The following is a 16876-nucleotide window of genomic DNA, read 5'->3' as shown; positions in this document are numbered from 1 at the left end:
TTCAAAATGTTACACTTGGCAATACCTATATCCTGGAGTAACAAACTTCTTGCCATTCAGTTTGCAAGTTTACAAGCATCTCCCAATGAGAATAAGCAGGAGAGCACCATTCTGCTTTCCCCCACCCCATTGCTTTAAATGCAATTATTTAATCTTAAAGATGGTTTTAAAGGAGGACTTAATGTGAAGATATTGCAGGTGACAGCAGCATATGCTAAAGAAAGGGATTTGTGTTTACCCAGTGCTGTGGCAGTGGGTGACATGATGCCAGCAGACTGGGGTGGGGAATGGGGAAGCTGGAAGTTGCTTCTGTGGTACAATAACTCCGAAACGGAGTTGTTGTCCCCAGACTGCTTGCTGCCAATCTGTTTTGCTACTCTGGGGTGGAGGATACCACACTGGGGTGAGTAATGGCCTTTTCAGAGGGTTGGTCACCAGGAGGAAACGCCACATCAAGTGGTGATTTAATTCTGCAGCTTGACTTGGATAATTGGCAGTGGCTGTTGGCCTCCTGGATTTCTTATTGTAGCAACAACTTGTTTTAATTCCTTGAACCAGTTTGAAGCACCATATTTACTGACTTTTGTTTCCAATGAGGAAATATGTAAATTAATTCAAGCTGAATTTAAGAAGAAAACAAGCCTCTGCATTGGAGGGGGTTAAGGAACAGGAGTCCTTTGGCACTTTTTTTCCTATAAGATTCAATCTCAGTGCTTATTTCACTACTTTTTGCACTCCAACCCTATCCAGCTTGCTGCTTTTATGGTAGGATGGTCTGGTGGTATTGAATGTGTGATGCTTTCTGGCTGCTGTTGCTACATCAGTGAAACCCGCCTGGGTGTTTTTTTTGGAGTCTGAAGCACACGATAATTGAGGCTTCATCCTTAATTCTGCTTAAAAACTTACCTGGCACTTCCTTTGTTGCTGAGTGTTGTCTGCTTCAGGTGCTTGGTGAGCTGCTCACGCCGTCTTGCCGGCAGGGAATTTGGGAAAAGCTGTATAACACCACACGGCCCAGCTTACTGGGGAGATGCTTCAGCATCCTGGGCTGCCTTGGAGTACAGATGGAAGAGGAAATCACTATTATTTGTGTCCATCTTCAGTAAGAGGAACTATTAACTTCAACAAGCAACCTCGGTGCATGCTGTTCCTTTCCCCGTAACCTGGATCTGGCAGGCAGCTTTGAAAGGATCCTGGCTGTTGCAGGAGAAGCACCTGTCTGGATAAGCATTTCCAGTAGGATTGGAGAGTTTCCTGAACACCCTCTGTTCCCTCTGAATTAGTGTTGGTGTAGGGGGGATTCCTGGTGGTGGCTGTGCCTGTGCCATGCACGTTTCTTTCCATGTGAGCCAGCTCCTTACCTAATGAGCGGCAGATTTGGGCACTGCGCTCTCATGTCTCCGTGTGCTCATTGGGGTTGGATCCCAAAGATGTCTTCTACCTAAATATTGGCAGGGAGCTTTTCTACTCCCTCATTGTTATGGACAATGAATGAACGCTTTGTGGGAGTGCAGGGCTTAGTCAGGTTTGTATCTCTCCTGGTGATTAACTCTCTACAACTCTGTGTTGGATGTGGCCCTCGGATGCTGGGGTTGGGGTAGTGGAGCTATGCAATGTTGAATTTAATCCCTTCAGGTCCCTTTGTCTACTTAAGAATCTCCATATGCTGATGGGCTAATGCTTTCTTGTCTGCAACAGCTGCAGCTGTTAATTGCAGGAAGAAAACAAAATAATGCTCCTTGGATGGAAAGCTGACTCGCCCTTAAATGCATATTCACATATTTGGCCAATGTAAAACATACAGGTCTGGAGCTGACTGGCATTGCTTGTTTTATGTTGGTCTGCTTATTCCAGCATCACTGTCACAGCCTCTTACTGCTTTGAATCCCATTCTGCTATTAAGTAAGCTTGTCAAGGCTGTTTCACCATACAGCTTCGGTGTTTCCATGTAGATATATCCAAGTGTTCTTGATCATTAAAGCAAATGAGTGTTTTCCTGTATTTGCTCTTACACTCATGCCTCAATCAGGGATTAGGCTCCAAGATAGGCACTGCTAGCAAGAAGTGGATGTTTGACAGGACTTGAAATACTTGTTTGAAGGGTAGAGGCTGCTGTCCACAGCGCTTTGCTGATAAAGTAATCTTTAGTGGGACTGTCTTATGGACAGTCCTTGTTCACTTTTGTTCTGCTGCATGCTGGGGGAAAGCCTTGCCATGCCAATGTCCTAGTCTGGGTATTGAGAAGAACCTAACAAATGCTAATGCTGGAGAGGATGTGTTTTAAATTATCCTGGCCTGGAACTGGCAGGGGACCAGGTTCTTCTTCACAAGAGCAAAGCCAGGAAGGAGGAGATTTCCAGGACCTGACTGGAGCTCTTTGGCCACGTCATCATCCCAGTTCTGTTCTCATGATGCATGAAGGAGGAGTGGAAAAAACAGCTTTTGACTTTTTTTTTTTTTTTTTGGTATATGTGTGTGAAAGGATTTTGGAGTATTTGTGGAAGGCAGTGGAGGGAGAATCAGCTTGTTATGGGTCTGGGGTTTTCTTCTTTTCTTTTCCATGCAGGTGGTTGTCATTGAGGTGAGGTGTGTTGGGAATTGTTACCTATTCACTGGCATCCATTCCCCAGGCAGTTCCTTTGCTTGCAGCCTTTCTTGAGGCAGCACCCACATGTGCTCAGGGTCTGCACAGTTCCTAGGCAGCACAAGCTTAGCAGCCTTGCTGATGAACCTGGGTGTTGCCTTTAAAGGTGCTTCTCTTGGCTTTGCATGGAGAGCAGCCTGTGAAAACAAGCTGTAAAACTTCAAAGTACATTTGGAATCAAAGTAGCATTCCGTTGAGGATGGAGAAGTGCTGCTGTTAACCTAACAAACCAGAGGTGTTTTGAGGGGGTAGAAAGGGGATAAGTACAATAATTTTCATGGCACGTGCTTTTTCACTAAAGCTGAGACTTCACAGGACAGTGGAGCGGCCCCACTTTTCCATTCTCACCGTCCCTGTTGTACCAGCTCTGCTCACCTGACCTTTGGTAATGTGATTAAGTTCATTAAGCCACTAGCAAACAACATTTTTCTTCTGTCTGGATTTCCACCAATGTTTGGGGCTAAACTAACTTCCTGAGGAGACACGTGAACTCTTTCAGGGCAGGAGAGCAGAGAGACCTGGGACTGGGGAAAAATAGGATGGGTTCAGTAATAGTGAGACTTAGATCAGATCACCATCTCTTGAAGTCTCCCCCCGCCATCCCCCAAAAGGGTACATGAGTGTCAGATCAGTGCTAGGTTCTGTTTTCATGTTCTTAGCTATCTTAAGAACCTGGGACAAACAACTTCCCTTGTATTTTTGAGGATACCTTCTGATAAGTTGTTCAACTTTTTTTTTTTTTTTCTGTGCATAGTACTTCCAATGCTACTAGCTATAAATCATACAAATACAATATAGTGTCTGTCTATTGAAGTTACAATTGGTGTTAAGTCCCTACTGTTTCTGCATGATTGGAAGCAGGAGATGCTAATGCAAGAAAGAAAACATAAGGAGTAATAACATTTTAATGTATTTTTGTTTGTTGAAGGAAAGGTGTAATGACTTCCACTTACTGTTGCTTTATTTTTCTGCAGGGATGTGAAAGCAGGAAATATTCTTCTTGGAGAAGATGGCTCAGTGCAAATTGCAGGTAACTTTCCTGGTAGCTTTGAATAAAATTTAGGTGTTACTGTGTACCTAAAGAGATTGTTTAATGATCAAGAAGAAACCTACATAAAAATGTTAGCTTCAAGAAGCCCCACACTTCTTAAAACAAACAAACAAAACAAAACCAACAATACCGAAAAACTTGACAAACCACAAATCAAAACAACAACAACAACAAAAAACCAACACAGAGTTCATTATATCTTGTTATCTTAAAATACTGTTCTTTTGGAATAATGACCATCAGCGTGAATAAATCCTTTGCCTGTTAAGTCCTCAGAATTAATAGATTAGATAAAATTCTTGGCATAAGCTAGTCAGATTTTTAAAACAGCAAGTTCATAGGCTTTGAAGTGGCCTGCGCAGACCTCACCAGTTTATCATTGGTGTGTAAGGTCATTTTCAAAAGGACTGTGGTAAACAGTGGATAGATTCATCAGAAGGAAATTGGTATGTCTGGTAAAAGTCACTTGCAACTTTGCCTTAATGAAATTTCTGCTGGTCAGACTACGTATGTGGACGCTCCCTTCTCTACTTCAGCCGAAGCGAGTGGCAGTGTGTGTTTAGCTGACTGCCCTAACCCAGCCTGAACGGGGGTGAACTGGAAATCGTGGAAACAGTCATGCAAGCTGAGGGACAGGGTAGGGAAGATGTTAAGACTTAGCTAGTATAGATGTGCCTGGAAGAGAGGTCTCTTGTAGTCACTGCTGTCATAAGCTGCATCAAGGTGTCGTGTGGTGTAGTTTTATTCTGAGTTTTGTTTTGTTTTGTTTTTTTGTTTTTTCCCCCCTCAATGACTATTCTTCTGGTGTTTTGTTTCATACATGTTCCTACAGACTTAATTCTTCTTTCCAGAAATCAAGATTTATTATTGTAGACTATTAAGTAAGACAAGATTTTTTTGGGGGAGTACATTTAGAACCTTAGACTTGTTTTTCCTCTTCTTCCCAGTGTGCTGTTTTCCCATCCTGAGTATGATTCCTCTCCAACTGTCCTTTCCCTCAGGACTGTGCTCTTCCCGTAAATCCTGTGGTGCCTTTCCAGACCTTGTGCCACCTCTAGCTGGAGGGCAGCGCTTGCATTTGGTCCTGCCATCTTAGCAAACTTCCTTGTACATGTTTGACTTTTTCAGTCCCATATTTAGTTGGAAAGAGCCATATGTGTTTGTGATAGGTCTTTTTTAGTGCTGTGTCCCGCTGGTGGAGGCACAGCTGTGGGTCAGGCCAGTGTGCTGGGGGTTAAGGGACAGGGCTTTGCTGTGTGGCAATGTCTGTTGTGTCAGGCAGAAGTTCCTGTTGCGTTGTGTAGTGCTGAGAGACTCCTTTGGTGTATCTATACCTGTATTTGCATCTTGGAATGAGGGGTGTAGATTGCTTGCCAGGAGGCAGAACACATTGCCATGCACAATTTTGTTAGAGGTAACTCTTCCCCCTCAGCAGAAGGCAATAAGCCCTTTTATAGGACATAACACACAGGATTCCTGTTTAAAACCTGAAGTTGCTTTGTTTTCTCCTTTAAGTTTCGCAGTGCTCTTAATGCCTGCTGCTGCATTTCTGATGAAGTATAAATAATTTATCCTGTATGGCAGCTGATGGAAGGTAGGGTGTGGCTTCTGAAATGCTCAAAGGAGTGAACTTTGTACAGTGAAATCCTACAGTTCTTTCCATAATGGGGCCCATATGTAACGTTTTGGATTTGTAATTGAACAGAGCTTTAGATTATGCTCTGAGAGAGGCTGCAAATAGCTGTTACAGTAGAGCAATGCCCTGTTATTCCAAGTGTTTCTGCCAGTTTAGCAGAAAGCTGCTTGTGTTTCTCTTCTACAAGGGTGCCAGGGCTTGGCTTTTTTTTTTTTTTTTTTTCACTAAGGCTCACTGGTAATAGGTACCTGTTCATGCATTTTTTTTCTGCTGAATAATTTTGAGTTGATAAGTAGTTTTAAGGTGGACTAGTCCTACTTCTATGAATTTCAGAGGATTTTTTATGTCTGTGATTCGTATATCTTCCCCTGGACTGAACTGTTTACTAGTAGTTTATATGTGCAACACTTAAATGATGAAATCCATCTCTCTGCATATCCTGTGAAAGCGCCATTGCGAGATGTGCAAAGTTCCCTCTTTACAAATTCTTTCTTTAAACATGCAAAAGGACCAACACTAACCTTTCATGAGATACAGCAGAGCGACTAAACTCAACCAAGGTCAGCAAGTTCACCACAGTGGCAGGAAGCACTTTTAATTTCTGCGAAGACAGCTGATAACTTGAAAGAAACAAAAATAAATGAATGACTGATTACTAGAGAAGAGCCAGACCTGGTCATAACATGAGATTTTGTTTCTGTGGGAATTTCTGACACTTAAGCTTCCTTTCCTCCTGACCCAGGATGAAATAGCAAAATTTCTTGTGAATTTTTTGAGGAGGAAAAAATGCTGGAAGCAAACCAAGCCTAATAAAGTGAGTTTGGTTTCAGTGAGATCAAAGCACTTGCCTTTGACAATAATATTAATGCATGTTATGAATAATTCTGTTGATTGTTGAGTGCTTCAGTTATCAGCTGGGTGACATCATTGCGTTCCCATGAAACAAATATGTTGGTTTCACTGGAAAGTTACACTACAAGGAAAAAAAAAAAAAATGATCAGCTGTGTAATGAAGCCTGAGGGTTAGAATGAGTGGGGCACCTCCCTTGAAGGAGCTGGTTTGGTGTACATAACAAATGCAAATAACGTGGCAGGAAATAATAACTTAACATTCTTTTATAATGAATCCTTTCCCTTTTGCCATCCATCTATCAAAACTGCATGTGAACAGTTGTTAAGAAGGTCTTACTCAATGTTTGGCCTTTACAACCTTGTGTTCTATGTGTTTCCTACTGCTTGACACAGTTCATGTTTCTTGTCTCAGAAGAAATGTAAATCTTGAATGTAAATGTAAGAAATGTAAATCTCAAACTGGAAATCCTTTGAGTGAAAAAAAAACGAAGCTGCCTTCAAGGTTTAGAAAAAAGTGTTTGACCCTGTGGTTATATCCACAGCATATCAGTGAATTTAATTACTTGGGAAACTTTCATGGTATAGAATTCATGGCAGTAATTTTGCTGCAGGATTATAGCGTTGTAACCAGGCAAAACTAAAGCTTCTTTTGTTAATTCCAGCTGTGCAATTCTGTTAAGGCTGAACAGAAAAAGCGACTTGATGAAGGTGTGTCTGATGTTTCTCAGGCTCTGTTTGTAGCTGAACTGGTGGCTGCGCATCGGATGTGAAAGCTGCTGTGGGAGCACGGAGAGCTGAGGCAGGCACAGGCAAAGCCACGGAGGAGAAATTTGTGAGCTTGGGGGCATTTGCTGGAAGTAGAAATTCTAAAAATTCCTCTAGTGGCCTGCACAAATGCCCAGCTTCAAACTCCTCCCCAAGTCCTAGGACTTTATTTTTTACTCATGACTCCCTCTATTTTTAACTGTGTAGCTCCTTTTGCTTTCAAAGTGTGCATCATTACGCACTGAACCAAGGTGTAAAATTGCCTCTGACAGATCCAGCTGACCAGTGAGACCTAAACTGAGGCTGTTTGCTTCTATCTTAACTTTTTTTTTTTTTCCCCCCCCCCCTAGGGCACTGGCCTGGGTTTATGTCTTGGCACCAGGTTTCTGGAGCCTGTTACAATTCAGAGAGTATTGCTTTCTCAGAGTTTGAAGTGTTTTCCTGCACATTGAATTAATCTATCTTCTGGAGAGAGCAGGACTCTTTCCCAGATACCATTGTTCTGGGCAGTGCTGACGGTGGTTGCAATGTAAATTGAGATAGCCACGTTCTTTTGTGTTCCAGCCTCTCCATGGCAATTTTTTTGTTTGTTTATTTTTTAATTGGAGCATAAAACCTTTTTACCCTGGTATCCATTGGCTCCCTGGAGTCTAAAAGCTGCATGGGTAAAACCACTCTTTGGCAACATAAACTGACTGCATCAGCACCAATATTGCTGCATAAACCAAGAAACTACTTCTCACAGTAAGCAGGCTTAATATTATTCAGTTATTTAACTGTGCAGGACATATAAATTATTGTGAAATGAAGTGAGAGTCTTGATAGACTCGGAAGGGGTGGGAGAGATTGAGAGAAGCTTTTCCAGGATGCATGGGACTTGCCTGGTACGAAAAATGCTCCAACCATGGCACGATATTATCATCCTACTGAGACTGGGTGCAGACTAAATCTTATTTTTCCCTGATTCTATCTACTGTGATATTAAATAACGCTGTCACCCACCCCTCTGCGACTGAATGTGAAGCAGCAAGGGTGTACTGAAGACTGAAAGGCTCACATCCCTCCATGTGTGGAATTTTTCTGTTGTCAGGACAGTAACATGATAGCTTCAGGTTTTAAAATCAGTCAGGATTATTAACGCCTACTCCAAGAGGTGCCCAGTGTGCCTGCCTTGTCCTGGGCAGGCCGTGTTGCCAAGCGGTTGAAGTAGATTGAGATTTCACCAAGTCATTCAGGACTTGCTAATTGATACTGGGCAAATTGCCTAAGCCCTCTCGCTTTATCTATTTATAAAATGGGGATAGTTAAGGCCAGGCAAAACTTGTGTAACTGAATTTGTGTAACTTTCCACAAATCCATGCCAGCTTGTCACCGGTTCGCTGTGTTCCTGTCTGCACTTAATTCATTGTACTAAAATAGCGCTTTACATAAACATTGAGCTATGATGCAGGCAGTGTCATTCCCCCACTTTCCCTTAGGAAACCCTTAACTTTGGGAGATTAAATTGCTTTAACAAGGGGCAAGGCATGAATCTAAATTGGGGAGAGGAGTGCTGATTGCAGGGCTGAGTCGAGCAGCTGATGTTTTCGCACAGATACCTCCGAGCCTCTTCTCTCTTTTGAAAAAGGGGCAAAAGTATTTTTCTCTGTGGTTGGTGGAGAGTTTTGGTGCCCCCCCTGCAGCAGCATGATGTGAAGTAACTTTTTCTTTGTGTCATTTGTAATACCTGCGTTTCCTGAAGGGATGTTGCACTATTTCATTGTTGAAACCACTTGTGAACTTCTCCAAGGGCAAGTCTTCAGCCGGCCTGGGCATTGTCATCCTTAAGTTACTTTGTGTAGTTTTAGTGTATCTTTATTTTGGGGCTCAGTTTCAGATGTGATCTCTATTTTTACTTGGCAAAGGGATTTCATGCATCTTTTATGTGCCTTGACGTTATTTCAAAAAGACTAAGCTTGTGATGCAGTAAAGCTGCTCTCCTGCATGTGAATTGATTAAAAATGTATGTGACTCTGGAGATCTACTTTTCCAAATGAGAATTTGGGAGAACAAGCGTGCATTTATAGAGCAAATACCACTGTATAGCCATATAGTCTTTAAAAGGAAGTAGTTTTTGATTCTTGTTCTTCACTAATCTTCCTTTTCTCTGGTGTCTTACTACCTGCTGCATTCTTAGCACAAAATTGCCATTTACCAATGTCTTCCTCCTCTTCCTGCCAGGCTTCGTTCATCTTTGGTGCTCTAAGAGCTGTAAGGTTCTCAGAAAAAAACTTAAGTACAACTGCACATATTTTCTGATGATGAACCGCTGAACAAGAAGGAAGATGACCAGTGGAAAAAAACCACGTAGTGCTGTGTTCTGTAATACTTTTGCTTGAGGACGGAGAGTATCTCGGCTACCCAAGTTTAAAAACAACTTCTAGTGGCTTGAAGTCAGGATTGGCTTATTCTGTTGTTCTGCCCCCACTGAAGTTGGGGACTGCTTTAGGGTCTGATCCAGACCCACCAAACTCTGTAGGAGCCTTCATGATGTCAGCAGGCTTTGGTCCTGGCTCCTAGTTAGTGCACAATCTTCCTTGTACCTACCTTGTAGGTAGCTACCTACAGTAGCAGGTACTTAACCTTTTTAGAATTAAGGTAATGTTGCCATATAAGACGGCCAAGGAGAGATGATTTTTAACACCTCGCTTCTAGATTTGGATAAACCAATTTAACTCACAATACTGTAGAAGTGCATCTTTCTGAGGTACACAGCAGCAATGGTGCCTGTTGTGATGTGGTCTTGCCACAGCATTCTTGCGTTGGGGAGTTGTTTACACTGGGCCTTTGTTTCTGCAAAACAGAATAGTAGGAGGAGATTTTTCTTTCAGTTATTGCATTTCCTGAGTGGCCAGAATAGTTTAAGTTTGGCAACTTGATTACCTTAATAGCAGGCATTGTTGCCTAATACCAACTTCATTGCTGCTGTAGAGTGTTTTGTAGTGTATGTGATTTGCAACACATGATGTTTCTACTGAAAAGACAAAATGGCCATATTTTATTCAGTGCACGCATTAGCAAAATTGTCATTTCCATTCTGGATTAGTTTTGCTGTCATATGAGAGTCTGGAGATATAGATAGATTTTTTTTTTTTTTTTTTTAAGGTTGTTGGTTTATATCACTGATGCAGGCCCAGCAGATGAGCAGATGAATCTTTTCTACATTTCTTCATAAAAATGATTAAAAGATTACCCTACCATTTGTATCCAGACATCCTGGAGACTATTATTTGCTACCAGACTGCTGGAAGTCTGCAAAAATATCTCACAGTCGTTGGATTCCCAGCAGTGGTGGTTACTGGTATTGCAAGCCAGGTCTGAACACTCAATTCCTTCCTGTTTCTGGTGATGCTCTCCTTTCCAGTTATCACCATAGTGAGTCAATATAAAGTACAAGCTGCCAAAAAAGAGTACAAATGTAAACACTTCTGAGTTATATTCATTTGCAATAACCTAGTTCAGTTTTAGCCTTTCTGAGGATACTTAAGAGTGGAGAGAGAGAGACGCAGATTGTACCAACAGCTTAGAAGTAAGAATTGAACCCTAACTTGTAGTTGGGATTTTATTTTATTGTTTTACAGATATTTCTTGAGAGCAGGCACGTTCTTATCTTAGTAGCTGGGACTTGGATAAAGTTAGTAAGATGACATTTGAGAAGACTGTTTCAAAGTAATTCCTTACAGCAGGGTAACACAGGCTGGTTGTGCCTGTTTTAACCTACTGGAAATGAGGGAATTTGATTGGGAAAACATTGAATAAATCAACCATGTAACAGAATTTTATTCTGTTTAAACTTTCTGCTGACCTCACATGACAGATGTAGGGGCACGATTTCCAACTGGAATTTATAAACTCACATTTGATGTGAACTGTGATGCATGCTGTGTGTGCTGTGTAAAGGACTTGTGTTTTTACTGCTGGAATGCTTTTGCTTTGAATGGCATTTCCTTTACCCTCAAAATGACTGCATGGAAACTTGAGGTAAGATAATATACACAAGTTCAAATACAGCACATCACAATAATATGCTGATGGCACTTGGACAAGTTTCTATTAGTATTATCTTATTTAAAAGAACTTCTAATTGCTCTCGTGTTTAGAACAATGGATCTTGTGAGACTTCCCGTAATGAGTGGTAAAGTACAAATAGTTTTACTCTGAACTTTTCCGGAAGCTCATTCAATTTTCTGAGAAAAGCAAAGATGGTGGATACACACATGGAAGATCCCAAAACAAAATCACTGTTGTGAAAAATGGATTTCCAGAAAAATACAGATTAGTGCTGATGGGGATAGTGATCCATCCAGATGTGCTAAAACTTCAAGGTTAGCAGGAAGGCAAGATGCCTCTGGGAACAGGGCAGAGAGCAGGACAGCACGTCTGGAAGGATCTGAAGCCTGATGATAGGCATTTGCTAGTGTTTGTGTTAGCCCTGTGATTTCTGTACAACTTTCTTTAACGTCAGCTTTCAGTTATCCATGTCTAGTATTAGTGAGCACTAAGTTCCTGTCCTTGGAAGCCTCTAACCTAAGTGAGCTGGAAGCTTTCAGCATCTATTCTTCTGAGTGATAATTTCAGTGGTATTTTTCAAATATTGCAAGGTGAGAAGGGGCTCATTGTGCTGCTGGCGTGATGCAGAGGGAAGCTTGGGACACTCCTCATGTGAATGCTGTTGCTTGCAAATTGTAAGGGGGGGTCTTTTGTTGCAGTTGCTTCCTCAGTTAAGATAACATCCTTAAGCCATGCAGTAACCCTGTGGCTCCTCTGAGTAAGACTTTTGCATTTACAGTTAACTACTCAGCTGAGTTTCAAGAATCTTCTCTGAACAGATGTACTGTATCCCACTGCTATCCCTGCACACTGCTGCTACTGTTCGCTGATCATGTTTTCCATGTCATCCTTAATTGCGTAAAACACCAGTGTTACCTTTGAAAACATAGTTTTAATGTAAAACAATGATTTACTTTAATCACCAGTGAGTGCATGGGTCATCCTTGAGCATCCTTCAGGTTGTGAAAGATGTTTCAGGTGGGGGGGTAACACTGTGCGGGGTGTGAGTACCTGTCTGCAAGGCTTCCTCTGGGAAGTGGCACGTGCTGCTCTGTTCGGTAACGTTGCTGTGTCATCAGCAACCGGTGCAAGTTCCTCTTACAGCACCGAGCATCTCCACGATGGAAGATTACCAAGCAAAGCATATTCTGGCAATAAAACATCCAGAATAAGGAGCGGATATCTGCAGGATGCAGTTAAGACAGTTAAATGTTACAAAGTCTAGTAACATCTTATGTACCTGATTTAATTGCTGCAGATGTCAACAGGATGCTAATTGAAGTTCAGTTATTACTTGTTACATTTGTATACACAGGTAAATAAAGCATTGCCTGCGAGGGGCAGGTTTCTACAGTAGCTGGTCTGCTGGGGGAGCACGGGCATGCTGTTATGTGACCAGTGGGCCGTAATGGAAAGTGGAATTTTCCTCTCTGCTGGCCAGCACTGAAAGCTCTGCTGTCCCCGGTAATTGAATGGTGGACTACAGACCCTTCATGTACCAGCACTCGTAGCTAACTGTTGATCACTCTTTGTTAGGAAACTCCTTATGTGTAACTGGTCAAGTACTTAAATAGATGGCTGGGAATATGAGGGGACATGGTGGACAACCTTTCAGTTTGCTCGGGTATGTGCTTAATAAAATCTGGTTTTGTTTTCTTTTCAGACTTTGGCGTTAGTGCATTTCTGGCCACTGGTGGTGACATTACCAGAAATAAAGTCAGGAAAACTTTTGTGGGCACACCTTGCTGGATGGCACCAGAAGTTATGGAACAGGTGAATTGTTTTTCCTAGTGTTCTTTTGGCTGATCTGCACCTGAAATTCCTTATCGTCAGCAATGGCTGTATTTACCTCCAATTAAGATGATAATTTGGCATCCTGTAAGGCTTTCTTAAAACCACAGAATTTGCTTTGATTTACCTCTTGCAGCCAGGCTTGTACTGGGGAATATGAAGTGTTCGGTAGATTTTTGCCCTGTTGCTTCTATTCAGGCTCCTACCTAAGGTGAGGATGAGACAGCACAGATGTTTCATAAAGAAGATTAACTTGCCCCTCCCTCTTACATGAATGTGAGATAGAATATAAATAGTTTCACACATGGTAAATACGCACACGTACAACTTGGTAATGTGCTCTTCATTTGCAAATACGAGAATTTGGGGTAGCTGATTGAAACATGTCAGAGTGGGGAGATATTACAGTACAATAACATGCAGTTGACTTTATTCAGGTGTTAAATTTTTATTGTTTTGTGAGTATCCAGAATGTAAACACTGAGGAATGCTTGTCTCTCCCCTTTCCTCCTCTGCTCTTTTGGCTAGCTAAAAGATGTCATACTACTTCCCATTGGGTGAAGATATGTCACTTTTTGTCCTCCACTACTTCTAGACTAAACTATAGAAGCTTTGTCTGTGTGACTTCTGATGAAGGCCACCTGGACACTTTGTTTAATAGAAAATATCCATGCCTGTTTCTGAGCAAGATCCACAGACAAAATTATGCCACGGTACTGACAGGGCTTTTGCAGTAGCTGTCTGTTGCACTGATGATCAGTGCCATAAGCATTCTGAAAATAATCCCTTATCCCCTTAAAAACAGTTTGACAGAGTGGGTTGGACTCATGGTTTGATTTTTGACAGGTGTGCTAAGTAGAAATGCAACTGACTATGAATGTTTTTCCGTTTTTCCTTTTTCCCTTCCAAAAATCTTTTAAACAAAAATATTTTGGGAAAACATTGTTTTATTAAAGTAAACACACCTTGTTACTTTTCTCCTTGCTATTCACAATAAAGTATTTTGAGGCTTAGGAGGAACCTGGGATAAGATTCCCATATCTAAAATGAAATGAAGCTAAAACAGTGGTAGAATTTCAATGCATTGTTTCCTATATCTAAAACTTCTTAAGGGTTTGAGGTAGTTTTGGAGTAGCTTAAATATACTACTGATGAAAGGCTTTTTCAATGTTTGGCCTTTCTGGTGGCCCCCCCGTGGTGACATTGAGGGGCTGGTGTGTTGCAGCACTTCTGCAACCTCCTCAGAGTACAAGACCCTCCCCAAGTCAGGAGCCGTCTTTGCGAACTTCCTTCTGAACTGCTTCACTGTCATATACTTCTGGATATTTTTTTTGTTATGTTGATTTAAAAGTAGAATATTTGGTATTTCCAAAACCAGCTCAGAGCTGTCCCTTTTGTTTTTCTGTCCTTTGTGTCCTGTCCTGGTGCACAGGGTGCAGCAGGCTCACCAGGACCTAATGGTGCTCCTCTGGGTTCATTGTGGTTAGGGTGGCTGCAATCTGCAGGACAACAGGGGAAAAAAAAGATGTTGAGGAGAGTGCTAAAAAAGAGAAATGAAGGTTTTAGTGATAAGGGGGGGGGGGGGGGGGGGCTGTTCTTGATGCAACAGATGTGTTTTTGATGGAGCTAGATTTTATAGGGAGTGCAATACTTCCATGGCTGTGCACATCTATCTTGTTGCAAATATTAGATGGTAAGGCAGTATTTTGGATGCTGATGTGAAATCCTTCAATGTCCATTTATATCATCTTGCTGTCTTCCAGCAGGTGTCACTCTGAGCTGCTATATCCAACCCAGGAAAAAGGACAAAGGGGTTGCTGTAGGTTAGCCTTCGATATGTAGAAATTATCGACCCAATTCCATCTGGCTTACTTCAGCATTGTTAAGTTCCTTTAACATGTTAATACATGATAGCCTAGCATTGTCTTTTAATGTCTGTTCACTTGACAGATTTATGGCAAAAAAAAAAGTTGATGAGAAAAATAAATGTTGTTGATATAAACTAACTGCAGGGTGGTGACTAACATGTATTGGACAGATGTCAAGACGTACTGCTGTAGACAGTTTTGAACTTTAGAACTTTCATTTGCGAGCAGGATTATATGATATAATTAAAAAAACCTTACACTAAACACTTAAAATACTGGTTGGGGAATGGGGAGTTGTACAGTGTATAGATGTGCTTCAAGACTGACTGAAAGTTAAAGCTAAGAAAGGTCCCAAAGTTATTCTTAAAACCTAAAAATAGTGTGAGGGGGAAAAAACCCACCATTACAGCATATTTCTTCCTGCACTATCTTCTTTTAAATTATACTAGATATCTGTGCTTGTTTAGTTCATGGCATGCATAAACTGAGACACTTCAGGAAACCTTTCAGACCTTTAAGGCTCAGGAAAATGATGCCTACAGAGCTGAAGACATCAGTGCAAGAGATAAACCCCTGTTGCTATAATACATTTCACTTCCACTATAGTATTCTGTGAAAAATAGCACAAGAGGGTTTTTTGTTGTTTGCCAGAATTTAAGATCATACTAAAGGTAGTTTTTTGGCTTCATCACAATGAGTGTCTTTCTCAAGCTTGTTAGGTTAGCTGAGCACAATATCCCTATTAGCTTTGCTTTGTTTCAATATTTATGTTTTCATAGTCTAACGAGAAGAAATACAAACCATTCTAAGCAGTCAGAATGCTTTTATTTTTTTGTAGCTGCTCTTGAAGTTAGTACACAACGTCTTTCCCCTGCAGCAGAGAAAGCAAGTGCCAAAATATTACCTAATGACAATGAGGAAGTAACCACTTTGGCATATGAAATATTTTTTCCTGTGCATGAGGGGAAGTAAATGCTATAAATTTTCCTGAACAAGTCTGTGTTTAATGTCAAGTGCAGAAACTACTATTAATTAGTGGAGGGAAATACTAGTCTGCAGACAGGAATGAGGGGCTTTTTACTGAGCTCGTGTGTACTGAAGTTTCAGGATTGAGCATGTTTGCAGTCAGATTGATTAAGCGGTTGACTAAAAGTGTAGTGAAGCACATGTCCCAAGGGGATAACAGTCCATCTATTAACTATGAGAGTTTCATTATACTGTTTAATGACTCTCTGTGTCTTTGTGTAGAAGTTGGAGCCTGGGTTAACCCAGTGCCTCTTTATGTTCTACGCATGGGGGGTTTTATGGCAGATCGGTCCTAGTTGCACAGTCCACATCATAATTTTCATCAGACCATGACTTCTGAAACACCTCCTTGAAGGTATAAGAAGCTGGGGGGAGAGGAGGTAAAAGTGTTCTATCTCTTTAACACACTATAGTGCTGGTCTTTCCAAATTTGAGGGAAAAGGAAGGAAAGGGAGAAAGTATGTGTAATAGGCTAAAGAAAGGGATTGTAATGTAAGATAGCAAGAGGCACATGCTAATATCCTCTAATGTTTTTCAGGTCAGAGGATACGATTTCAAGGCAGACATCTGGAGCTTTGGGATCACTGCTATTGAACTGGCTACAGGGGCAGCTCCTTACCATAAATATCCCCCAATGAAGGTGAGCAGGTCTCCATATATTTGTGCAAGATAAAGGATCAGTGTGTTCTGTGAGCGTTTCCAAGAATTTGGTCAACATGCTTTGCTGAAATTTGTCCTCTCGACCTGCTCTGGTGGATCACGATGTTCTTGGATTTATCTGAAGTCACCTTTTAAAAATATGCCACTTAATCAGCATTGTCTAAAACTGCACAGTTCTTATTTAGATCCTGAGTCTCACCAGTGTCACCATTCCTAAGAGGAGTGCAGTGTGTTTTAATCCTGGAGCCTCTGAAGGCAGCAGATGTTTTTAGGGCTATAAATAATGATTCAGACCATGTTATCTGGCATCTATTGACACTGGGATGACAAGGCATTCCTTCTCCTGCACTGATAATCTTTCTTGGTACGTCTCAGAAATCCTGTTACCAGTTACCCAAAATAATGTCTTACTTTGTTTAACACCAACAGAATCCTGTCAATCACTGAACCAGTGGAAACTACCACATCAGTATGGAACGGTGTGTTATTAGCAA

General features: G+C 41.4%; 1 protein-coding gene across 1 annotated transcript in view; it reads left to right on the top strand.

Moving 5' to 3' along the window:
* The window catches only part of OXSR1 (oxidative stress responsive kinase 1), a 92371-nt gene that overhangs the window by 54448 nt on the left and 21047 nt on the right, over nucleotides 1-16876 (top strand). Inside the window, exons 5-7 of the mRNA XM_042801976.1 lie at nucleotides 3619-3674; nucleotides 12701-12810; nucleotides 16261-16362. Of these exons, the coding sequence (XP_042657910.1) occupies nucleotides 3619-3674; nucleotides 12701-12810; nucleotides 16261-16362 (268 nt within the window). The remainder of the gene's footprint in view (nucleotides 1-3618; nucleotides 3675-12700; nucleotides 12811-16260; nucleotides 16363-16876) is intronic.

This window comes from Tyto alba, unplaced genomic scaffold, assembly GCF_018691265.1.
Source record: "Tyto alba isolate M040663 unplaced genomic scaffold, T.alba_DEE_v4.0 Super-Scaffold_38, whole genome shotgun sequence".
In the NCBI taxonomy this organism is placed as follows: Eukaryota; Metazoa; Chordata; class Aves; order Strigiformes; family Tytonidae; genus Tyto; species Tyto alba.
This window is presented reverse-complemented; position numbering and strand designations above follow the sequence as displayed.